Below are 25,760 nucleotides of genomic sequence, written 5' to 3' on the forward strand. Positions count from 1 at the left end.
AACCTGTTTTCAGAGGTCAAAGACACCACAATTGTACCACTAATGGAAAGAAAGAAAATGCTGACATCTGGATGCCAAATGGCTCTTTTTAAAATTTATGTTCTTTCATGGCAACCTCATATCTGCTATCATTACATACCACAGCCAGAAAAACCTACATTCCACCAAGTGAATAAAATATTAATTGCAAGCCTTGTGAAATGAGACAACAGAAACCAAAGCAATTCCCAAGACAAAAATGTTTATTTGTACTAACTCTTCAAACAGGTATACATTCAACATCTCTAAACAAAATCAGTACATATGACAAGGGCAAGTTGAGTAAGTATCATTAGAATGTAATGCCTTCCTTAGTAATTAAAGTTCATAAACCAAGAATTAGTTACAAATTTATGACCCTCTTACACAGGGGTTAATGTTTTCAGTAAGACTACCCCAGTACTAGGCAAAACAGAGTATTTGCAGAGTAGGCTTCTAATCCTTCAGTTTCAGTACCATGCCACAGTCTTTTAATGAGCAGTAAGTATTAGTGGGGGAAAAATACCTAGTGCCAAGTTGAGTGTTCTCCGGCGCTGAAAAGCAAATGTAAATGGTGAACCATCAATAAAAATTTTAATAAACTATTTTAGTTATTTTAGTTACTGAAACCTCACTTTTTGTCTGAAAAAACCAAGAATATCGTAACAGACTGGAGGCAAGAATTTAATAAAAACTTTTTCTCTGGATTTGCCTTAGAATAGGCTTCTCTACAAAACAAGAACAATTATGATTTGGGAGTTTCAGTGGTAAAAGAAGTATTGGAATAATAAAGAAATAATTTAAAAATATATATTAATTTACCACATTTAGCTCATATAGCCCTTTATGTATCTTACAAAATGCTACTGTCCTACATACTGCATGTAAAAAAAATTTTATATATATAATGTATATGTACACATACAAAGGAAAAGCCATCAATTTGGTATTAAAAAAACAGAACAAAAAGCGTAAGCAAACACACTGAAAGTTATGCAGTAATGAGGAGTGTATGCTCCATGTGTGCGTTAGCATAACAGTGCTTCCAACCTTAAAACATCCTCTTAAACATCTAAGCAGAGTGCTTGCTCCAAATCAGCTCTACCAGTGATGTTCCCAACTATCACAAACATCTGATGTCATTTAATTTCTGGCGATCTCTTATATTTAGCACTAAATCAGAAGTAAGGCAAAAGAACTTTTTCTCATCCCTGAATATCTGAGGACATTCATGAGATCTTCCAAATATTAATGCAAAACAATACGGGAACACAAAGAATGGTACTCCTGAGCTGAAGGGTCTTCCTGTCTACACAAAGCTGCCCCAATGCTTCCCTATTTCAGAGTAATCCAGGCTATGTAAGTATGATGATTATTCCCAGGCATCCTCTTTGTTTTATCAGATTTTGAACGACAACCTGAAGTTTCAGGATGGGTGTGTGCTCATGATTTCTGGTCTAAAACCACCACTGAGAACAGTGAACAAAAGTTCTGATACTGCTCAGATGTTAGGCGTGGATATTCAGAGCAGATGGGCAGTCTTGTTCTAGAAATTCTAATGCCAACCCTTGTCTCCCAGTTGGAATAATGAGTCCACTCTTAATATACCTAGCATATATTTCACAAAAAAACTCCCACACTTTAGTATACAAGAAAAGCAAAACAGATTTTTCTTATCTATCTTCTCTTGCATCAATCTTAAAAAAAATCTAAAAAGACCAAACAAACCAATCCCTGCCCACCCCTTAAACTCCATAAAATCACAGATTTTCTAATAACAAATAAAATTAACCTCCCTGTTAAAGCAAAGGTTTCTGAAAAAAACGTAGTTGAGATATCCAGGGAATAAAAGAGATGGATGCCTTTCAGAAGCTTTCTGGGAGATTGGTTGTAAAGGATTTGATTCAGCACCCACAAAAGTTTTGTCCAGTGAAAGAGTAACTCCAGAACTGGGGAGGCTGGATCAGGACTACAGCCTGGTGGACGTGCCAGTCACTGGCAGGCACTGAAATGAATGCAGTCATCGTACTGGCACACAATCCTTCTGACGACACAAGCGTGTGTTGTACCAGGGAATTCCCCTGACATTCCTTGGAGAGCTGTGTGGAGTGCAACACTTTGCAGCTAAGCTAGAAACACACCAGAACAACTTGGAGCAGTTCCCAAGGGTATTCTTCCCCACCCAACCAACAATACCAGTGAAGAACAACCACAGGTAAAACAATAAAATGAACTGTAGGCTCCAGGGTTCAGAACCCCCAGGTCAGCATCTCTGGCTTGCTTTGGGGAATGGGATTCTAGACGAGCCTAACACCTAGGAACAGTAAGGGAGAAATGTAGAAATACAAAAATGCAAGGATTAAAAACCAGAAGGGGAAGTAACGATCCCCCTCTAGACTATTCCCTTTAAAACAGTGTAATTAAAAACTTTAAATTCACTTAGAAATTGGTTTCAATGTAGCCTGACATTTTTAACGACTTTCAAAAATCAAAATATTCTTCACTAGAGTTCATTGATATATCCCTGTAGCCCCCTGAATAACTGCTACCATTTGTTTTGCACCAACATTGCTTAAATTAATATAGTCATAAGCATGCAAAATGTTAACAATTAATTGTGTATACAGAATAAAACAAAATTCTAACAGAAAGATTCCTAATATTTCAATGTTATAGGCTTGACTCAGTCTCTGACCAAAACCAGTGGGATTCTTCCCATAGCGTCCAGCAGATTTTGGACTAGGCTTCAATAAGAGACAAAAAAGCATTGTGTTTTATGTTGTAGGAGCAAACTCAAAGTACACTTGCGTGTGCAACTGTTGTACTGTGTATCTCAAAAGAGTTGCATTTTAGCCAGTAAAAGGACAATCACCAAGCCAACACCACATGCTGTGTCAAACCAGGCTGGGTAACAAACACCAATACCTGCTCAGAGACATTCATGTTGTTCCTGTTACCTAGGGAGCAGCTTTGAACAAAGCTTAATGATAGCTACATCCACTTGAACCCAGACATGAATTCGAAAGGCAAAAAGCTGCATTAGTACAACAGCCTGATGGAATTTACTTGTGCTCTGGATGGCTTTGAAGGCAGGATATTATCTCTCTGACAGGCCTCCCTTCATAGCAGATTTGATACACAGCCGTGAAGAGTGGAAACCTGAGGAAAGAGGGTGGGGAAAGCAAACACAGCATAAATTTATTCTGTAACATTTTCTTAAATGAAAGATAAAGGGGTGAGGAGAGGGAGGGGGGGAAAAGGAAGAGGTGGAAAAAATGATTTCTTTTTTCTATTTGTCAGGTGCAAATGCTGGGCTGAAAAGCAGGGGATAACTACAGAACCTGCATGCACTCTGAAATAGAGTAGCTCTCAGAAGCCTAGCTAGCTATAATGGAGCCTGAGACACACATTATGTATGGCACAACCATAAAGTGATCTAAAAAATAAATTAAAAACATTTTTCCTGGCTGTTCTTACAGCAGTACCCATCTGTGGTTAAAAAGGATGACTGGCACATCCATTATGCAGTACTTCTGAGCAATAATTTGATAATATAGAATATGACAGAAAGAGACCCAAGAAGACATTGAAGGTCAAGTTTTTAATAAGAATCCAAAATTAAACCTGGATTTTGAAATACAAAATTCCATATCTACATTTTTTTTCTTTCTTTTTTTTTTTTTAAATTGGCCAGGTCTCCAACAACCTCCAAATTATTCAGGCTTCTCTGATAACCTGAAGGTTTGTTAAAGCCAAGATGCCTTACAGAAGTTTGTATTTGCTTTCTGTCCATCCCAGACAGTAACAGCCAGACAAGTTCCATTTTCATACAAAGCCTGGTGAATTTTAGGGGCTGATCTGTTCACCAAGTACATGCCATTTCAGCATGGCCTTCTATATTGATGAATTTTGACCAATGGAAATAAAAAAGAGCAGTCATTGGAGATGGTGAAATAGTTGATTTCTGAGTGATTCAGAATCTGGACTAGGACTTTCTCCTAAGAAAGTTGTCCCATCAGTCACTCTAAAGCTTTATCTGTAATGCACATTTCAGTGTTCAGTATATATGAGCACCATATATGATGGCCTATACATTCCACTGTCACGTATTACATTGCAGTAACCCTGGTATCAGTACCTTGCCCTAAACTAGACTGACTTGAGTTCTGTTTCTATTTCATTGGTGGAAAAAATTATCATATAGCCACATAGCTGCTCTCTCAAATCCAATGCTTAGATTGCAAAACCCTTAGTAGGAAATCTGCAGAAAAAAAAATTACACAATGACTTCCGCATTCCTTAACAAACCTCACTTATCCCTCACTTTGTATGATGTACTGGGCTGAAGCGGGGTTAAATCTGCTGTTACCATAAAAGCTTACATGTAGGCACTAATAAAATTCGCTATGCCTGTGTGAGAAGTGGCCACAAAACAGGTAAACCTTCTGAAGCAAAAGCAAGTTTCCCACACGTTTAGATACAGTACTGGTGCTTACTTCTCAGTGAAGAAGCACCAATACTACAAACCACAACCTGATACCTAAGTCCTGCTGCTTATCTCAGAGAACATTACCGTGCACAGGTCTGCCACACTTCACATGGATAAACCTGTACCAAGGCTGGCTGCAGGCTCAGGGCCAGCAAACTCCAAATGCATCTTAGGCCTGAGCACATCAAGAGGGCAAAGTCTACAGCTGTTGAAAAGAAGTAATTTCATCACGAGTATCAATAGGCATCAACCCTGCTACTGAGGCTCTTCTGCTGAACTTTGACTTTTGCACACTTCTACGTAGCCTTGGGACTCATTTTGTAGGACCAGAATATTAAATTCTACCCTTACTAGACTCTTACCTCTTCACTTTGAAACCATGGCTGCTCCACTGTGTTTTGTTTTAAAGCAGTAGTTTTTGAAAAACACTTTGAAAGTTGCTTTCAAAAGTCTTGTTGAATGAGACCTTTTATGAAGAACTGACACTATATGTTGGCATACCAAAAATAAATTAGCAACACTGTTTTCATGTCTTTCATAAAAACACAACCCGCAAACATCTATAATGCACTCGATTTGTTGTAAGATAGAACATGATACAAAACAACCCTCAAACACAACATCCTGTTTCATTTAGGGAATCATAAACAGCGAAGAACGAAGCCAACATTTTAATTAATTTTTTCTACAGTTAGCTTAAATACTGTACACAGATGAGACAGACCTTACATCCAAAGATAATATTAAAACATTAATCATTTAATGCAGCTGATCCATTAAAACTAGACTTTAAAAAATGCTTTTGAAAAAAAAAAGTTACAAGCCTTGGTCTTTTGACTGGCAGTTTTTTAATTTCTGATTTTTCCTCTTTTACAAACAGGAAGAGATAAATGCATCCCTTAATCTTGTAAGGAAATAACTGTGTGTGTGGCTATAGGAATCATTCATGTTCTGACTCAAATACAAGTGAACCAAGCCAGGACAATCTGCTTACTTTCATACCACAAAAAACCAGCCCCTGACCTACAGAAGCAGATGGGAGGTTCTAGCCTACAGCAAACTGGAAGTCACATTAGGAAGGAGAACTGCAGTATCTAAGGTAGAATCCATGTGGTGGAAGCAGTCACTATAATTCAGATGATTACCAAGCTCCTCTCCTTGGAGGTAAGTAATGAATTTCCTACAGTGAAATGAGATGTAGAGATTTTTCACAGTCTCTTTAGGAAGCTCTACTTTCATGCATTTTTTCTTTTTACATATTAGAACACACTTGCTGTGCTTTTCTGTAGTAGCAGAAGGCAGTAATACACTCTGCAAACAGAAGGACATTCACAAATTTCATGTAACAGTAATAGCTCTATCTACACCAATATTTTTTTGAGGTTCTGCTCACTTCTCTCTCTGATTTTAACTTTTAATCTACTGTTATTACAGTGATTTTCTTTTTGGCTATTACCTTTATGAATATATCAAAACCAAATATGCAGAAGGTGTTATGGGGATAAAAAAGTGGCATGTGGAAGTTGTTTTATCTGTTCTTACTCACTTGTCCAGCATTCCTTTCTGCTTCAAGATGCGATGCACTTCTGCAGAAGTCTGTGGTCCTTGCAGTTTCTGACCATTCAACATTTCTTTCTCTAATTTTTCAATAGACTAAGCAACAGAGGGAAAAAAAAAAGAAAGCAAAGGAGAGCTATGATAAAGTTTTCAGAAGCCTGACAACATCATCTGGATTAAAAAAAATAAAAGTTACTGAGAGTCTTTTCTTTTTCAAAAGTGACCTTGAGTGAGCATATATAATATTCTCCTATATTCTTGTTTTTAAGTATTCTTCTTAAATCTGCATCTCCCAATGTCTTATCTCTCAAGCTTTTTTTTAAATCACACTCCCCCCCCCTCCATGTTTTAGCACCTTTACACTCATTCTAGCCTTGTAACACACTCAAAAAACAAGAGGAAAGAGAAGGGCACTCACTCAGCAGCATGGCTCAGATAACTCTACTATTACGCCAGCAAACGAGGAGTGGCAGTACTTGTAAGAATAGATTTCACCCAGTGAATAAGGTACCTTTCCAGTTTTAACGACTGCTTCTGCTACGCGTCGATTCCGGCCACCATAACATGTTGTGATGAGATCAGCAACGCCACAGCTCTCCAGGAAAGTGGCAGTAGAAACCTGTCCTTTGCAAAAAAATTTGGCAAAGGCGATCATCTCCATTAGGCCAAGGCGAATAACAGCAGCTTTGGTATTGTCACCATAGCAAAGGCCATCACAGAAACCAGCTCCTACTGCTACTATATTCTAATAGGAAGAGAAATGGGAAAGGAGTTAATTACTGCTTACAGATGTCCTTAAGAAATGCAAACACTTTTCTACTGAAAGACTAGGTTGTTAGTTTGGGTTATTTCAGTTTGGGGATTTTGATTTCTGTATTGGTTTTGCACGGCCTGGTTTTTGGTAGCAGAGATGGCTCCTGTGAGAAGCTCTTGGAAACTTCCACCATGTCCAGCAGAGCCAATCTCTGATGGCTCTGAAAGATGGACATGCTGCTGGCCAAAACTGGGCCAATAAGAGAGGTTGGTAACACTTCTGTGATGACATATTTAAGAAGAAAATCAAAACAAAGTCACACAGTTTTGCTTCTAATCAGAGAAGAGGAGGAGGTGAGGGAAAACAACATGGTGACACCAAGGTCAGTGAAGAAGGAGGAGCAGGAGGTGCTCCAGGTGCCAGAGCCGAGGTTCCTCTGCAGGCCGTGGTGCAGACCATGGTGAAGCAGCTGTGCCCCTGCAGCACGTGGGGATCCACAGGGGATGCAGAGATCCACCCACAGCCTGTGGGGGAGGTGCCCATGCCAGAGGAGGCTGTGACCCAGTGGGAGACCCAGTGGAGAGAGAGGGCCCTGCTTCCAGGCTGGAGCAGCCTGTCCTTGGAGGGCTGCACCCCGTGGAAAGAGAGAGCCCCGGCACAGCAGTTTTGGGAGGGCTGTGTGCCCGTGGGAGAGGCTCAGGCTGCAGCAGGGGCGGTGGGGCTGCTGCTCCTGAGAGTGGACCCACGCCAGGGAAGTTCAGGAGAACTGTCCCCCGTGGGAGGGACCCATGGCCTCACAGGGGAAGGACTCCTGTCCTTGAGCAGCGGAAGGAAATCTCGGTGATGGACTGACCAAACCCCCACGCCCTGTCTCCTGTGCTGTCGGTGGGAAGGAGGGAGGAGCTGGGGGAAAAGGTGTTTTAAGGGCTTATTTTACTTCTCATTATCCTCCTCTGACTCTGTTAGTAATAAATTCACTTTTTAAGTTAAGCCTGTTTTGCCCTTTAAGTGTTCTCTCCTGGTCCTTAACTCATGAAGTGTTTGTTAATTATTTTTCTCTTTCTCTCCTCTGCCCAGCAGTGGCAGGGGAGGGTGAGTGAGTGACTCTTACGGGTGCCTGGCATTAGGCCAGTGTCAAACCACAACAATGTTTATGGAACAACCTTAAAAAAAAAAGGCAAGTCTTACATTAGTATTTCCAAGGATAAAAGCATAGTTAAAGCTCTAACACAAGTTGCCCCTGAGGCTGTGGAGCTACTCCTATTGACCATCTTTAAGAATAAACAGGTTGCACTACACCCAAACAAGATTTTAGCTAGATTGAGTTATTCCTGCTCTGAGGTAGCCGTGAAGTTAGACTGACATCCTATAGTCCTTTTATCCAGATTTTCTTTAAGATTAAGGCAATAGTACATCTAAAAAACATTTATTGACTTCTGTGATGACATGCTAAGGGACCAAATTCAGCCAAGGCAGTAGTATCCAGCCCTTTAAGTATGCAGACTTCCTATAACAGTAATAGTTAATCAAGGATTCCCAGAAGGTTCATGACACAGGAAGACCTCCCTTAGCAAAAAAAAAGTTTGTTTTTTTCCTCAGACCTGGTGACAGCCTTCTACAAAGAATGTGCTGTTTCTTCATGAACATTCAGCTATATGGTCCCTTCTTTGGTTAAAGAACATAGACATTTGATGAGACACATTTGAGCGAAGTGACTACAGAAACTATTTTCTGGCTTGGGAGTCAGAGCAGAGACTAGCCATGGCTCCACTGACCCTACCAAAAAAACCCAACTAACACAACAAACCCTAACGAAACCCTCCAAAAAAAGATGGCATTCTGACATATTGATAAAACAAACAAGGAAGTAATGAATGCTAATATCTTTCTGCATGCAACAGCAACAGTAGTGACCTCAACAGAAAGTGCAAGAGAACCAACATTATGGCAGCCAGTGTAGCACCTCATGTAGGGAAAAATACAAAATTAAAAGATTGTCCAAATCAACTTTAGCTGTTGATGAAGAAAGAACAACAATCAGAAGTTGTTAATGAAAGCAACCAGCTGATTAACAGCTGGTTTGGTTTTGGGTTTTGGACTGTAAGAACCACAAATGCCAGGCAGCTGCAGAGCTGTGTGGCCAGTCATGGCTAGGTGACTCTGAATCAAATGAAGCCAGAGGATCAGTCACTGCTTTTTCAGCAGCTAGCTGAGGTGTAAAGGTGACCCTAAAAATTGCAGACAGATATCCCAACATCAGACCTGAAGCAGCCCAAGACAGTCATCTCATAAAGCTGGTAGTTTAAATCATCTTGGCTTAGATCTTGGCTGGGGTGATTCAGTCAAGGTACATTTTCATCAGATACCTCTTGCAGAGCATATTTGTTCATTTGATGGCAAAGCAAGAGGAAGTCAAACAGATATTTAAGAAGTTTTCCGATGGGATAACCCATTCAAATGGATTTTACATGTATGTGAAGTCTGTAAGCATTTAGCACTCAGCTAAAAACATTAACATGACTGAGCAACCATTGGGCTTTTTCCATATACTTCTTGAACACTCCCATACTAAAGCTTCTCCTTCTCTCCAGCTTTGTCTGCTTGACTTTCCACTTTGAAGCAGTCTACTTGATCATAATTTACAATACAATTTGGCCTACAGTATTTCATTGTCTACTTGTACCTTTTGCAGTGTTTGTTATTGGAGCAACAGAAATACCCCTGGCACTGCTGCACTGGGTAAGTGAGTGGGGTACAATTTACCCCCAAGATTGCAGCTATCAGTGCTTACATGGCCTCTCAAGGACGTGGCCAGGTTCATACCCCAGCTCAGTCTTGCCTTACGTCTGTGCTGCTTGTAACACCACACTGGCACAGGCGGTAAGGACACCTCCGAAGTGATAACCTTGGGTCCATGCTGCTCGGCAGTATCACATCCATCAGTATCCAAAAGCACATCCATATGTGTGCATAGCTTCACATGCTATTTTTAGGTGTCACAACCTTTAAGCATTTCCCAGGAAGCCTCATTCATCATCTGGCAAATGGCAGGTGTACTTGTAGGCGGCCTTGAGTCATTCTGCCTATAAAGCCAACTGGGCACCTTGAAACAACTATCCAAATTTGAACTTTGTTAATTTCTGTCCTCAACCCTTAGAAAAGGTCAACAGACAAATGTGAAATGTTCATCAGTCCTCAAAAGAAAAAAAAATCCTCACAAAGAAGAACATGTGTTACAGTGCGGATACTGTAACACGCATATATCAAACCAGGCGTCCTGTGGAAAGGAAATATATATGGACAGACAGATTCTTGCTAGATGTTTCAGAGAGATGTTTATTTCTCCAGCCGCATGGCCGGAGCTCTGCCGAGGAACTGCTACAGTCACGGGACCGAGGGTCCTTCTGCCCGCGCAGGGAACACAAACCAACCAATGGGAACGGGGCTGAGCAGGGGCAGGGAAGCCCCGTGTCTGTGCCCTCAGGGCCCCTCTCCCAGGGCTACACGGCGGGGAGAGGAGACCCCAACAAACATACCAAGCACATTTTGTTCCAACAGCCAGGTTACAGTAGAAAGCTGCTCCTCCTCAGTACCACCAAATTTTGTGAAGTCACTGCCACTGTCTATTCAGCCAGTCTCCAAACTGACACGAGATTGCATTTTCATGGCACTGATTTCTGCACTTCACTGTATCTCCACCAGCCCATTGTCACAAATCTAAATACAGTGAATGAAGTGGATATTCTGTACATATCCATATATATATTCGTATATAAATAGCAATCAAGCACATGTTCTCTTATGATCATCCAGCTGCACTACTTATTATTACAGTCTGAACTCAAATAGGCTTCCAAAAACAAATTTCAAACCTGTAATTATCACTGTAAGGGAAAGCTGTGCTCAGAGCAGTCTTTGTTACCCTTCTGTATTTTTTCCCAACCTTTAGGCAACCACCCACACAGAAAATCTTCCCTGTTTAGAAAGGCTTGCAGAAATAAAAAGTGAGGTAGAGTACAGGCTTTTAACATTTAGGCCATTATGCCAGTCATACCGGGAAAGTCTCCTTTTCCTAAGCTGCTATTTGCAGAAAAATGCAGAAACTAGGAGAATATCCTGTTTTCCATAGTGTATTGTTTCTCATCCTTTAAATATCTCATCCTTTAAATACCAATACAGGAATTGCTTTTACTATATCCACATTCAAAAAGACAGTCTGGAGTGACATGTTTGCCTGTTTACCCTTGTCCTCCTTGCTGTAGTTTGCAGTGCTGCTACTGACATTTTGAATTGGCACTGCTACAGAAAGAGAGTAGAGCCTCTCTTTTTTGCCTGTGTCTCCACACAACATGACACTGTCACCTTCTGAAACTGGAATTTCCTCCTTCCAGGAAGTTAAAAAATGCTAATTTTTACTATTTTTTTATGAAGTAACTTTCCAAGTTTAACAAACTGTCAGCTGACTGAAGCTACACATTAGATTTTACCCTAAAAAAACCATATGAAAATTGTTGGCTTCCAAAGGAGGCCAGAGGTTGGGCAACCCAGTGTGCCACGACCTTCCCAGAAAGAGTGTCCTGCAAGGAACAACTCTTCCAGGAGGGGTGGCGGCTCCCCTGGGCAACAAGTGATTTTAGCAAGTGTAGCAATTTCTCTGCTACAAGTGATTCCAGCTCCTGAGATTCAGCCCTTTGTGAAACCACCCAAGGCGAACTCGGGAATAGAGAGACAGGAGCCTTGCATAGCAGTTCCCCAGAGGTAGCCTTCATTGTCCAGCAATCTCTGTGAAGGGGTGGCCAGGGACAAGGCTCCCTGCATCAGGGCTAGGGGGCAGAGGTTATATGGGGTAGGCAGGGGGTGGGGTAGAAACCAACTAGCCAACGGGTATTACCATACAGAAACAAGGCATGCTGGGGGTGGTTCACTTTCTCGACAAGACCCGGAGGAAGGTTGCTTATCTCTGGGGAAGATCGTCTTGCCCTCAGGCCTCTCTTCTCCAAGGGCTCCCAGCCCTCCACATAAAAGATGTTTACTTTTCAAATTTTTATTACAAATACTATCAGACTAATGATAAAAAAGTAAAGTTCTTGTTGATACCCTTAGCAAACAATTCTAATAGAAAGTAGGTACAGCTTCTAAGAAAAAACACTATTCACATCTGAGTTTTGCATTCTGCTTTGCACTATGGCAATAAAATCTGATCCATATCCATAGGTTTAATTTTAGCTTCTTTATTTTCTTTCAGAGCCAGACATGTTCCCAATGCATTAATAAAATTTTGCAATCTTTGAGTTTAAAACAGCTCAGGACATTATTTACATGCTGCCAGCACAAGATTTAGGATTATTAGAAAGGGTTTTAAGTGTAAAATCACTTTTAAAGATACGATTTTATTAATATTTTCTTTTAGATTTAGGCGGAGTTGTATGTTTAAAGACATCACCTATACTAGAATGACAGATCTATGCCATTTCTATATAAAAATATATATATTAAAAAAATATATATATAATAAAACTATACCAGTTTTGCCTTTTAATTATGCAAGAAATCCACAGTATTTTTAAACCAATTAATCTGTCCTTATTTAACTTTCTGGTTAGACCTTATACCACGCATTTTTTAGAAATCTCAACTCAATTAACAAAATATACTGCAATCCAAACCAAATGACTAGAGCACACAGAATATAAACAGCTTTTTAGTAATACAACTAGACAGTTCAGTCTGCAGGATGCATGATGAATAATGTAGCAGAAGAGAGTAATAAAGCAAGGTTACAAAAAAACCCCAGAAGTTTCACCTTAGTATCTTTGCAGGTCAAGAACAATACTCTATTTAAATTCTACTGCACTTCCAAAGAAATATTGGTATCTTGCCTGACGTAGACCTTTACAGTGGAATTTTGAGTGTTTGCTGGCTACCTGCCCAGTTTGACGGGCATGCTCATCTCTTCACAAGATTTGTCTGAATAAAAATTTCCTGGGACAGAATTCCTCTATCAGACAAGAATTTAAGCTAGTCAGAAAATATCCTGCTGAGCAGATTTCAAAGAAAAATAAATCTCCAAAATTTTTTGACTAATTTCATGGGTCTATACACAGGGACTTCTGGTAACCTCCCACATCACCAGAGCATTTTAAAGCAATGGCAGTGGAGACAAATTACAAGCTCCACAATCTCAATAAATTGCTATATATACAGCAACCCCAAAGCGTGTTGCATAAAAACACCTAATCCCATCAGTGCACAGACCCACAACCTCCTCCTTCTCAGGCCTTCCAGTATGACAGCTGTCAGGATGAAATTAAGGAAATTAATATGCCAAAAAATATGCTATTATAGCTATCCATCTACTTTTACTAAGCAGGAATCAGAATTCCTTAGCTTGAGACATCATTGCTTAGTGTGGTAGCTTTGCAAGCCAATTAATTTAGTTTACACAAAATTTCAACAGCAAAACCAAAGGCAGACAAAATAATTATCCAAACCACAAAAAATAAGTAAGTAAGCCAAATTAATTATTAAACCACTACACCCATCAAAATGATTGTGGGCAGGTATCAGATAATGTGAACTACGGTACTGTTTGCTAGGGTGCCAAACAACTAATGCCTCCCCTTCACAAATGGCTTGTAAATTAACCTGAAAAAATAGCCATTAAACAATGTTTAAGTTAGCCTTTGCTTCCTGTCAGCATCAATTTTGTTATGAAAAAAATGTTGGATGAGTAACTGTCCAAAATAACTTCTTCCCTATTCAGGTCATTTCTGTACGTGGTTATTCACACAAACCTTATGTAGTACATGTCCACAAAATATAAAACAAGTGCTCACATTTCTTAAGTCAGTGAAGAGGGGGATAGTTTTGTCAACAGACACAAAGCATTAATGCCAAATTCTTTCTCCCTTTCTTTTGGTGAACACAGTTGCAAAAACAAAAAAGGGAACTGAAATAGATCTAGAAATGTATCAGCCACTTAGATGAAATCAATACTTGCTTCATGACTGTGTGGAAGTTAAGTGGAAGATGTAGAAAGATGTAGAAAGAGAACCTGGCAGATGGTGAGACACAGATCTAAAAGCCAGCTCTCAGAAAATGCTGCTCCCTCATTTCCCATCTGATTCTTCAGGAAATGTTATGTGGCAGTTTTATATATTATATAAAATACAGTGAACTTATTTTTTTAAATGGAAATAACCTCTTTTTTTTCTACAAGGATCACTATTTCATCTGTGTACCATCTGCAGCCTGTTAATCTTACCTTCAAAGCACCACATAGCTCAACTGTATCTGCATCGTCAACTACAGTTATTCGGAAGTTTGGAGTCTGCAGGAGTTCTTTGAAGAGAAGGCCATTTTCCAAGATTCTGCAGCCTGTTGAGAAAGAGAAAGAGAAGCTAAAAAAATGAATAATTTATTTGTATGTTATTTAGCCTTTCCTGTGCAAGCCAAAACGCCTAAAAGCAGAGATAAGGTTGTTCTATCTCAATCCTAAACATATCTGTTCTAAGGGACCAATCACATGTCGACATTGCATTAAAAGCTCTGCACTGAATTACTCAGGACTTTTTCATAATTTATTGTCTGCTCAGCAACAGGTTCTAAATAACAATTCCATGAATTCTCTATATACTCTCCATTTTCTGATCATTCCCTTTAAAAAGAACAGCTAATAATATAATAACAGAGATGAATTAAGAATATGGCAGGAGCAATTCTAGTAATTATTTCGAAGTCTGCATTCCAGAAAAATACCTACTGATAAAGGTATGTCAAAGCTGTTTTATTAATCAAGCATGCTGCCCCTGACAATTGTTTCTAAACACTAACATGTTGTTCAACCATTCAAAATTAAGTTCAATGCAAAAGCTGTGAATGAGATGTTACAAAGCTAGCAGTGCATAAAACTGTAAAAATTAACACTGAAAAAACCCATAACACAAACTCTGTGCTATAAAGTGTGAGTACCTGTATGCATATACACACACACATGCCTTTCTAGAAACTGTAAAATCCAAGACTAGGCACATCTACACGCTGCAAAGGTGTGCAGAGATCAACACAGAACCAAAACATTTTCTAGCTTTTGTGGGAACGAAATATTTTGAGAAATAAAAACAAGATACCTTGAAAAAACCACCAAAAAAGTCAAACCAAAACAAACATGCATGAAGGTACCATCTTTGACCATAGCACCTGAGCTGGAATACAGAATTTATAACTGTTTATCCATATAAAGCCATTCAGACCCAAGAAAAATCTTACACACAGTAATAAAATGAAGCAGTTTGTTATACGAAGGGTGATAAAAAGCATGCTTGTATTTCACATGCTAAGGTTATAACCCTAGTAAGAATAGGTAAAATTGTGCTCTTGTCTCTCCCTCTATTCCCAGTATTGTCCTAGTCTTTTTGGAAGTGTAAACATTCTAGGAAATTCAACCAACAGCTTCTGGTAACAGTCAGCTAATGTCGAAAACAGTGAAATTTGAGCTATTTGGTGTGCACCTGTGAGGACAGGAGCATGTGTTAAATATTCTTACAACTTGGAACAGTACCTATTGTGGTTTCACAGAATTTCTCTGCTGCCACCTCACTGGCAATGTTAGCTCCCATCAGCACACTGATGTCTATTCCCATCTTCTCTCGAATAATGTCAGAGATCAGTTTGAGTCCCTCCGGGCCTTCATCTATTCCCTGCAGCCAACATTAAATGGAATTACTAAAAAGTCATTCATTAGGCACAGTAGAGATGCAAGCAGAACACAATTAGTCTTGTCCACAGATGAGAAGTGAAACAAGCACTATTCAGACAGAGACTAAAGATGACAGATGTACTACCATGGATACTTGTCCTATTTTGACCTCTCCAAGATTTCTTAGAATCATAAGAGGTAGCACCTTAAGATTTAGGACTAAACTCTAGATGATGAAAACAGTTGTTATTCCATCCTCAAAGACCTGATTCTAAGAAGTGCTGAGCATTCTGCTTTGTTAGTTCAAAAATCAGGTGCTTATAATCAGTGTATCCTTAATCAGTGAAGCATAACCAATCCATCAGTTGTGAACTAAACCTGAGCTTGGATTTGAAATTGCACTAAAACTCACAAAATGGCATCTGAATAATTTGCTTTGTGAAGAGATATCTGAACTGAAATATCAGAGTCAGATTCCCCAGTGTATAACACCAACAACAGCTTACTAGTAGAAATACAAACAGAACAGCCATTCACAGATAAGTAGAAAGCTGGACAACTGAGAATAATTTAACTTCTAAGGATATTTTAAATCTGTATTTATAATGTGCTCTTTACAAAATGTGAAAAAGGGGCAGAAATAGGGCCTTAGAAAAGATCACCCCACATACTGATGCTGCAGACAAGAAGAGTCTGGTACCCTGAATTGCCTGAACTAGAACTGCAAATGAGACCACTTTCTTCCCATAAAATCCTTTTCTCCCAGCCTGCTAAATGCAGAATTCTTTTGAGCTTTTATTACGGGGGTAATGGCAGACCAGCTACTGAAATAGTCATTCTTTCCCACGGTATATCACTCTTTTTTAATGTTGAGGATTTGATACTTTTGGGAATTGGTAATTTTGAATTATGATTTATAGGCAAAAAGTGAGTTTCTCTATTACTTCCAGATATACATATACATACACACTTGTATGCTGCCAGTAGTGACATTTCAGGCAGGCAGTAATTTGCGCTTCCACAGGTTAAAGGCGCTGCTCCTTAAATAACATGGTGCAATCAAGAGACATGCAGAAATGCCGGTATAAAACCTGCCAACTAAACTAGTGCTTGCATTTCTGCATTATTTTTCAATTGGTATCGCTTAATGCACAGCTCTGCTTTCTCATCTTTAATGAGCCATACAGAACCAACCTGAAAGCAAGCACACAATACATGTTGTATTTTTCCCTCATAGTGTCAAAAATGTCCCCACAAAATAACTGTAAGGCCCCTCTTCCTAAGCAGGCAAATAATAAACCGAAAAGCATGCACACATTGGGAACAACTCCAAAAATGTGAATACCTGCACAATAATTATTCATGCAAGTGAAAGGAGACCAGAAAGGCTTAGGTGCCAGATTCTGCTCCACTGTGAAACAGATGCAACTCCTGACACAAGTCACACAGAGCTGTACCTGCTTCTTGTAGAGTTAAATCCAATACTGAATGACAGAATAAAAACCAAACACCCCTTCCTCCCTGCAAAACCAAGGCTACAGCATCGGCATTTTCACTGGGCAGCAATGGTCTGCAGGCAATGCAAGTCCAATTCTGTGACCTTATCGCTTGCAGCCTAACATGCCTGTCAGAGCAATCCCTGGGGCCTGTAATAGGGAAATGAAAATGAGACTGATGTAGAGGTTGCCTGAAGAGTATTTTGAATGACTTTCAGCTACCCTGCTTCCTGTGCTCACTGCTGTACTGCACTCTAAGTTTTATATGATTCTTCCTCCCACAGCCACACAGTCACTTGTTAGGTTTTCATAGGCACAGAGCTAATGTAAAGCAACACAGATGCAAATGTTTCAATGGAAATGCATATTAACCAGCATACAAATGCCTTTATTTCCCAAAAACTCAGTTTTATTGTCAGACCTTAGGCTCTGCTTGAAGATTAGACTGTCAGAAACAAAAAAAAAAACAAGAAAAAAGACTAAAAGATGACACACTGCTAACTTGACAAGTAATTTAGAAAGCACAGGAACTAAATGTCCCACGAATTATATTTTTCAGAGCAGAACTGCACTTTAACCACCAAAGTTAACACAAACCACTTTAACAGCATTTGCATTGAGCATGAGACCCAAAAACTATGACACTGATGAAAACAGCATGCCTAAAGAATATGCAAAAGTAAAGGAAAGAATGCATTCCTGCCTCTACTACTTAAGTTTCATTGTTGTGTTAAATCTCTACCCTTTCTTCTCAAATGGTACTTTTAATGATGCACAGCTATGCCTTTTCATAAAAACTGACATGTACTTTGCATTCTCCCGCAAAATATTAAGGGGCCTCACAGCACTTCATTGGAATGGCTGCCTACGGATGCAGTGTTGCAATGTGACAGTGGGAAGCTGCATAGTAACCAACTCTGCACTGCATGGCAAATGCCACAATTTCACTTCCACCACTATACTAAACACGGCCTTTTGTTTTTTTTTGTTAAATATAGCCATTAATCAACACTCCATTAGAGCACAGGTAATTAGTACCCAGAACAGTGATTCCAAGGGAATACAGGCCCAGGACCCTGACTTCACATATGCTGACATAAATCCTCATTCAGTCCACCAATTTCATTAGTTATTCCTGTCACTAAGAGAATATAAATCACATTTAGCAAATTAAAGGAGAATAAAGTTTATCTTGAGCACTTTTAACAGTGCCTTATTTTACCCTTCTACAACATGAGGAGTTTTTCTACAAATTGCAGCAAGAACATTTTGGAAGCATTACTTTTTCATACATCTCAGCAATACACCAGGTCAGCACTGACAAAACAATAGATTTGATGGGTTTTGTTAGCCAAACTAAAGAGACATGCTTGCAGTAAGCAGTGATAGGGTTTTTTTGTTCTTTTTTGAGCACAGTTCCATAAATGTATCATTTTCCAGAAATGACAGGAAACAAAGGAATATGTGCTGAGAAAATGGCCTACAAAGCAACAACAAACCAGAATCTTCCAAACCTTATGGGAATAGCTCATTATTGCCAGCTAAACATACAGAGGAAAAAAGCCCACCCACCCAAAAACAATCCGAAGAATAAACTAATCCACAATTTTAAATTTTCCTGCCAGCAAAATTACAAACACTCCAACGAAATGCCTCCTGCACTTCTGCCCTCTCCTATTTCCTATGCTCAAACTGTCCGGGCAATGCTGAACAGACTCTCTGTTGCAACATAGTATTTGACATGAACAAGAACACTATCCTCTCAGTCACATGAAATTCTCTCAGCAGTTCTTGAAACTATCAACTCAGCATGTGGGATGTGCATTAACAATCAAAGCATTATGCTTGTGCTCTGTTCTTCATCTAATGATGCTTTTGGAAACAACAAATAAAAGACTGGAAAGTTTAGTGGTGCAAAACATATTGACTCCCTTTTTCTTTCTGAAAGTCTTGTGAAGAGCCCCATTTTCCTCTTCCTGCAAGCACTGCACAACAATCCACTAATGACCGAGACAAATTCTAATTTTACACCTAGAAAGGTTTAATGGACCAATCAAGTGAATAATGCACGGAGACTTTTCATATCAAAATATCAAGTCACCTTGTCTTAGAAGATTCCACGACACATTCTCGGTTATTAGCGCACAGTGTTTATTATACCTTTATGAGAGTTATGCCGAGCGCTTTCCTGGGTACTCGTCCTGTGATTTCATCGCAGACTTTATGAATGAACTGATGAGGAATAACAAAAACCAGCAAGTCTGCATCCTGTACCGCTTCCTTAAGGTTTGGGATAGCAACCTGTGTAGTTATGGGAAAGAAAGGCTGCATAACTTTTCAAAATTAACACTACACACAAGTGTTATCTGATAAAGTAAAAGCAGAATCACAGAATCAATCTGAATCTGAGATCATCGAGTCCAACCTGTGACTGAACACCACCCGGTCCACTAGACCATGGCACTGAGTGCCATATCCAGTCTTTCCTTAAACACCTCCAGGGATGGTGACTCCACCACTTCCCTGGGCACCCCATTGTAATGTTTAGCCACTCTTTCTGTGAAGAAATTCCTCCTAATGTCCAACCTGAACCTCCCCAGTTTGATCTTGAACACCAGTAGTTTGGTTTTATGCTGAATGCTACAAACGTAGTTTCATCAGTTTCATCACTGAAAAGAAACAGTAGCATAAACTTCCTAGACCAACAGCTCAAATCCAAAGTTGAGGCCAATTTTATTTTTGATGAGTATAGGCAAAGCTATTAATCTTGCTCTTGTTTTCACATTTGCTTTCTTATACAGAAATTGAAGTAACATAAAGACAACAGCAAGACCAAAAAAGAAAGAGTGCATTGGATTTACTTAACTACATAATTACATAATTTTACTTGTTTGAATCTCTGATGTCATCAGTAGAATAGCATAGTCTGAAATATTACAAACCCTAGAGGTGTTAACAAAACAAATTTCTAGCTCCATTTACAGCACAAGCAATGTTCCCTCTACTCCATAACTATAATTTAGCTTCTGAGCCTTACCACATTATCTGGCAGCTTGTATCCAGGGAGATACTTTACATTTTCATGTTCATGATTTATGATATCTGTCAGTTTTCTCCCATTAATATTCTCCTCGAAGACCCACATCTTCACTGTGGAAGCAAACTTCTGCAATTTTTTTACATTATTACCTATTATTTTGGCAACTGCAGAACCCCTGCACAAAAGAAAACAAAAATAGTCTTAAAAAATTATGGTTTTGCTGTACAAAAAAAGAGATTGTCTTTAAAACAATTACAAATTCACAGATTATCTGACCTGTTACCATACAGCATTTTGATATAGTAAAGTAAGTGGAAAAATACACTAGTCATTCACACCTGCTGCTTTCTCTCAACTACAGCTAGAGTAGGTTGGACTGAAGCATTTACTGAAACGTCCTAATTTATTTTGTTTTCTTATTGGCTATCCACTGAGAGTTTAGGTTCCTGTATTTCCCCAAATCAAATTGTATCTTCAAAGCTGAGGTAAAAGTGACATACTAAACTTGCTCAAATTGTCATTTTCACCTTTAAGAGATGGGAAGCTTCTTTTCTAAGATGACTGACTCATCAGTTGTTGTACAATACTGATAGCCATTGAAAGCCAAGAATAATTTTTTATATGTTGCAGAAGTTATAAGCTTTATGGTTGTGCAGCCAACCTCACAGAACTTAATTATTGCAACAGCATTCTCTGAAATTGCAGGCAGACAAGTCCATTACTGTTACCCTCATATTCTCCCCAAGAACAGCATACAGTGAGATCTATATTATGGTGATCAATTTTACTTCCCAAAACTCTAAGCAATAATGAAATTAATCACAATTATGAGAGGAGGAACAAACACAATCTTCCCTTTCATCATTCTATTAAACCTGTTAACCTAAGTTCCTTTCATGAGGTAGAAGGTAGGTTCATAATTAGTGATAACCTACTAAGGAGATACAAAAAAATCTTAAGAGATGCGATAAAAATACAGTCATTGATCTGAGGCTTACGTGCGTGTGTGTGTGTGTGTGTGTAAACTGCACACTTTACTAGGAGGTAAGAACACTGACTTTTCCAATCTAGTTACACACACACAATCCCCTAAATTTATATCGGACATTGCTTGTAATAAACCCATAGCTGGCAACTAAACAAAATGGATTCATTCTACTTCAAGAGCTTTTGATATGGCACAACTCATTGCGCTGTATTAAAGATGTGTGCTAGCACATGGCTAAGATCACTTTCTAAGTAGCGGCAGAAAAAAATTTAGTATCCTAAGCAGACCTTTTATAGTGACACCATAAAACTGTATGTCTTAAAAGACTGGAATTTACTTCTCTAATAGCACTTCACACACTAAAAATGCCCCTGGGTTCAGGAGGTGATACAGAAGACAATTGCAAGCCATCTTTTATCAAGCTCATACAGCATGGTTTCTGTTGCACTGGTATACAGCTCACCAGATCAGCCTCCAAATGACAGCCCCGTACAACCAGCAGACCTCACATTCAACACAACACGGGTACGTCTTCCTCAGACAGTGCTCTGCGCTCCTTGAACAAAAGCATTTTTACTCCTACAGATTTATATACAAAGTTGGGATCCTGGCAAATCCACTGCCTTCTGGTTTGAACTTCACTACACATTCTCTGTGCTTGCTGGTAACAGAGCAAGACAGAAATAACTGATTCAGCAACTCTCTGACTGGGATTTTCAGTCTGCCAGCAAAAAGTCTGGCAGTGTGGACTACTTAAGCGCGACATTAATTGCATTACTATTTAACACTTAAATGCCTGAGCTGTCTTTTTTTTTTTCCCCACCCTTTGAATGCAGTATTAAAAAAAGTGAAGATTAGTTTCTTAATTCAAGAAGGTTCTCCTGACTGGCTTCTCCGGTTTCTCATTTCCCATGATGTTGCAACCACTCATTTGGACCATTTCACAGTCGGTCTGCTTTCCCTTCATCACTTTTTAACTAAAGCACAAAGTCAAAAAACTCCTTAACTTGCCCTGATAACAGCAGCAATGGAGGTCACAATATGCAAGTGCAAATGATATAATTATCTAGCTCTACCACTGTCCCTGTAAAATCACCTCAGTTAAGCCACAGTTCCTCCCAGTTTTCTGCAAGTTCCTAGCTGCATAAACACCTCTGCCCAGTAACTTCCCATCTCTTCCCAAATTTTACAGTTTCTGTTCAAGTTTGGCAATCAGGTTAATTAACAACTGGTCCCAAGAAAACAGGGAGGGATAAATTCTGGCTGTGCACACCTCATTAACCTGCCGTGGAAGTGTTATCAGAAGAACAGGCTACAGTACAGGATTAAGGCAGAGCTTGTAGTGCTTTAAATGACTCTGGGCATTGTCCTGGAATCCCAGGGCTTCAAGGCATACTCCCAAGGTGTACTCTCTCCACATCCCAGACAGCTTACTTTATGCCCTCTGTTAAAAGATTCTAACACAATCACTTATCCACCAGCTGAGCAACCCTAAAAGGGCAAGGCCGGCAGACACCACAGCTCCTGCCCTTCCGTGCTGAGCCATCTGTCCTGTCCCATGATCTTCCATCAGGTGTCAAGTGACCCCTGCCAAGTCAACTTCATTGTTAAGGTGACCTTCCGGTAGCAAACCAACCAAACAAGTCTGATTGGAAGTAGTTAATCAACCACGGTGACTGGATTAACCCTTCCAAAGCTACTGTCCTGCCAAGCTCCTTTAGGGTTTTTTCATCCCAGATATAGGTTAAAGACTTGTCTGATGGAATCATCTCACACAGAACCCCAAGACCCACTGTCTCTAAACTGCTCAAATGCCGAACCCCACTCAGATCAACTACTTACATGCTTACAATTTAGGCACCACCAATCACACACTCCTATAATTCGGGCTTCAAAAATATATAATCCCCAAACATCAATGATCAGATGTTTATAAAATATATAATCCCCAAACATCAATGATCAGATGTTTATAAATGCTTCCATTTCTTTCTAGTTACCTGCTTTAATGCACTAAATACTAAAACTTTAATTAAATATTTTAGGACCGCAGGCACCAGTTCATAAAAGGCACTTACATGGTACACAAATTTGGTCCAATTTAGTTTGATGGTTACACATATTACTGAATCACAGTGCTCTTTGCAGTCAGGGTTTGGTGTCTGTCATCTCATGGATTTTGAGGAAGAAATCACCTACCTCTCCAAGAATTACTATTTTCAATTTTTGGTTACTTTGGTTTCTGCTTTCCTGACACAAAAAACCCTGCCATTACATACGAATGAAGCCATAAGTTATTTAAATACATTTATCCCCAAAAGAAAGAGAGAATGCTACTACCAGGCATCAGCGTTTTTCTTTCTCTCAGCATAGGAGATAAGGGCATTTTGCCACCAACTCATCCTATTAGGCAGCTTTTCTTATGTATTAAACTGATCCAGTGAGGTGAAAACAAAATATATTTGCATGTGGTTATTGCTAGTAAGCAATAGCTACAAATCCTTTCGCTTCTGTGTTTTGCAGTGAATCAAATATAAATGCAGTCAAACTTCCTAAAACTTTTTCTAGATTTCAAGTATGGAACAACAGCCACAACACTCCTAAAAGATGAGGTCTAACTGCGTAATTTCCTTGTGACATATAGTGCAATGCACAGTATCTCCCTATTCATCTTACAAGCTGGTGCAAGGAAAGCAAGAGATGCTGCACTGAAACATCAGCCATTCCCTCAAGAAGACACCACAAAGAAAAATAAAACTTGGCAGCTGCTGATATTTTTAACAGCAGCAAAAGCCAACTGCATGGAGTGGGCAGGGGGTGAGCAACAAGTCTAAGATCATCCTGACAAAAGACTGGCAAGTTTGCTTTAATAAAACATAGTACCTTGTTCTACACGGAACTCCTCTGAGTTTAATGTCTTAAAACCCAATGTTACCCAAATAAAGTGTGCTTAGCATTAGTAATTGGAAGTGACAGACTGTGAAGGTATATTTCTATAACACATTGTACTTAATTTATTCACTGTAAAGAGGGACGTGGCATAAGAACAGTGATCAGGAACGGTAGGAAAATGGGTAAAGCCAAAGAAATAACTAAAGAAGATGAAGGGTTATCAACATGATACTCCTCGAAGAATGACGTCAAGTAAGTGTATTGCTTTCACTGGATGAAGAAGCAAGTTTACTTAGGTCTAATTATAAACTAGAGATAGAGACAGCAATAAAAACTTGTCTCAAGCTCTCAGTGGGCCTCAGCATAATCAATCTGGGGCGGGGGGAAAAGAAGGTATTTCAAATAACCTAGTGTCTCGCAATTCTTCTTTGAACTGTCTTGGAAAATAGGCACATAGGAACACAGAAAACCCCGAACAACACTTTTGTAGACAAGTGAGGTTGTTAGTGAAGCTCTACAGGCAGGGAGTAGTCGAAAAAAAATTTTTTTTAAGGTACAGCATCTTTAATGTCTACGTCATCTGATAGCGGACAAAGCACACAACAAATACCAGGTTAAAAATATCCTAGAACAACTTCTTCGCAGAACATGCGGGTGGTTTACAAGCACTAAAACTGCGTGCTCGATTCTGCCGCTTCTTCCTCCGAGTATGTCAGGGCAGCACCTCCGCTCCGATGGAGCCGGGGGCAGGACGAGCCCCCGGCACGGCAGGACGAGCCCTCCCGCACGGAACAAGCGCGACCCAGAGCCCGCCACAGCCCGGCGACACCGCGTTGCACCGCCAGCACCGGGTGGCCTCACGGCCGCCACCCCTGAGGGGAGCGCGGCCACGGCGCCGGGCGGGAACGGACAGCAAGGCCCCGGTGGGCACAGCCTCCGGGAAGGCCGGGCCGTGGCGGCCGCCGAGATGCCCGCCCTGCCAAGGGCCGCCGCACTCACCAGTTGCCCGAGCCCACGACGCAGACCTTGAGAGGGGCAGCGGAGAGCGCCATGGCAGCGCCGCCCGCGCCCCGCCAGAGCGGCCGCGGCGAAGAGCTCCGAGAGGCCACCGCCCCCCTCTCCCGCCTCCGCCGTCAGAGCATCGCCCGCTTCTCCCTCCGCCCCTGCGGCGTGCCGGGAACTGTAGTTCCACCCCCCGCCCGCCGGAGCCGCGCAGGACGCGACGGCTCCTGTGGAGGACGAGCCTAAATCGAGGGGCCCTCGAACAAAACAGGCAATCCCGCCGGCACTGTGCCGTATCACAGAATCACAGAATCATTTAGGTTCGAGAAGACTTCTTAGATCATCGGGTCCAACTTATGGCCAAACACCACCACGTCAACTCGACCACGGCACTGAGTGGCCACGTCCAGTCTTTCCTTAAACACCTCCAGGGACGGTGACTCCACCACCACCCTGGACAGTCCATTCCAATATCTAATCACCCTTTCTGTGAAGAAATTCTTCCTAATGTCCAACCTGAACCTCATCTGGCACAGTTTAAGACTATGTCCTCTTGTCCTGTCACTTGTTACTTGGGAGAAGAGGCTGGCCCCCACCTGGCTACAATCTCCTTTCAGGCAGTTCTAGATATCAATGTCACCCCAACACCACCTCCTTTTTCCAGGCTAAACAATCGCAGCTCCCTCAGCCGCTCCTCACAGGACTTGTGTTCCAGATCCCTCACCAGCTCTGCTGCCCTTCTCTGGACTTGTTCCAGCACCTCAATGTCCTTCATGAATTGAGGGGTCCAGAACTGGACATAGCACTCGAGGTGTGGCCTCACCAG

The 25,760-nt window shown here is 40.4% G+C and overlaps 1 protein-coding gene across 2 annotated transcripts; it reads right to left on the reverse strand.

Moving 5' to 3' along the window:
- Nucleotides 1–224: 224 nt before the first annotated feature.
- GPD1L (glycerol-3-phosphate dehydrogenase 1 like) lies at nucleotides 225–25,068 on the reverse strand. 2 transcript variants are annotated; one of them, XM_032107484.1, is made up of 8 exons: nucleotides 24,932–25,068; nucleotides 20,050–20,227; nucleotides 19,173–19,313; nucleotides 15,379–15,517; nucleotides 14,083–14,195; nucleotides 6,576–6,683; nucleotides 6,054–6,160; nucleotides 225–3,177 (listed from the first exon to the last, which is right to left on the reverse strand). In XM_032107484.1, exons 1-8 carry the CDS (start codon nucleotides 24,982–24,984, stop codon nucleotides 3,081–3,083), a joined length of 936 nt encoding a protein of 311 aa, XP_031963375.1. In that variant the 5' UTR covers nucleotides 24,985–25,068; the 3' UTR covers nucleotides 225–3,080. The 2 variants fall into 2 exon arrangements, with proteins under 2 accessions (XP_031963375.1, XP_031963366.1); XM_032107475.1 differs by having other exon boundaries at nucleotides 6,576–6,809; nucleotides 24,932–25,065.
- Between the last annotated feature and the right edge of the window lie 692 nt (nucleotides 25,069–25,760).

Source organism: Corvus moneduloides, chromosome 1 (genome assembly GCF_009650955.1).
Source record: "Corvus moneduloides isolate bCorMon1 chromosome 1, bCorMon1.pri, whole genome shotgun sequence".
Lineage (NCBI taxonomy): Eukaryota > Metazoa > Chordata > Aves > Passeriformes > Corvidae > Corvus > Corvus moneduloides.

Coding starts and splice junctions, on each gene's coding strand:
- GPD1L (XM_032107475.1), bottom strand. CDS start 24,984: ATGGCGCTCTCCGCTGCCCCTCTCAAGGTCTGCGTCGTGGGCTCGGGC. Junction 20,228..24,931: donor GTCGTGGGCTCGGGCAACTG/GTGAGTGCGGCG, acceptor TCTTTTGTGCAG/GGGTTCTGCAGTTGCCAAAA. Junction 6,161..6,575: donor CAGTCGTTAAAACTGGAAAG/GTACCTTATTCA, acceptor TCTGTTGCTTAG/TCTATTGAAAAATTAGAGAA.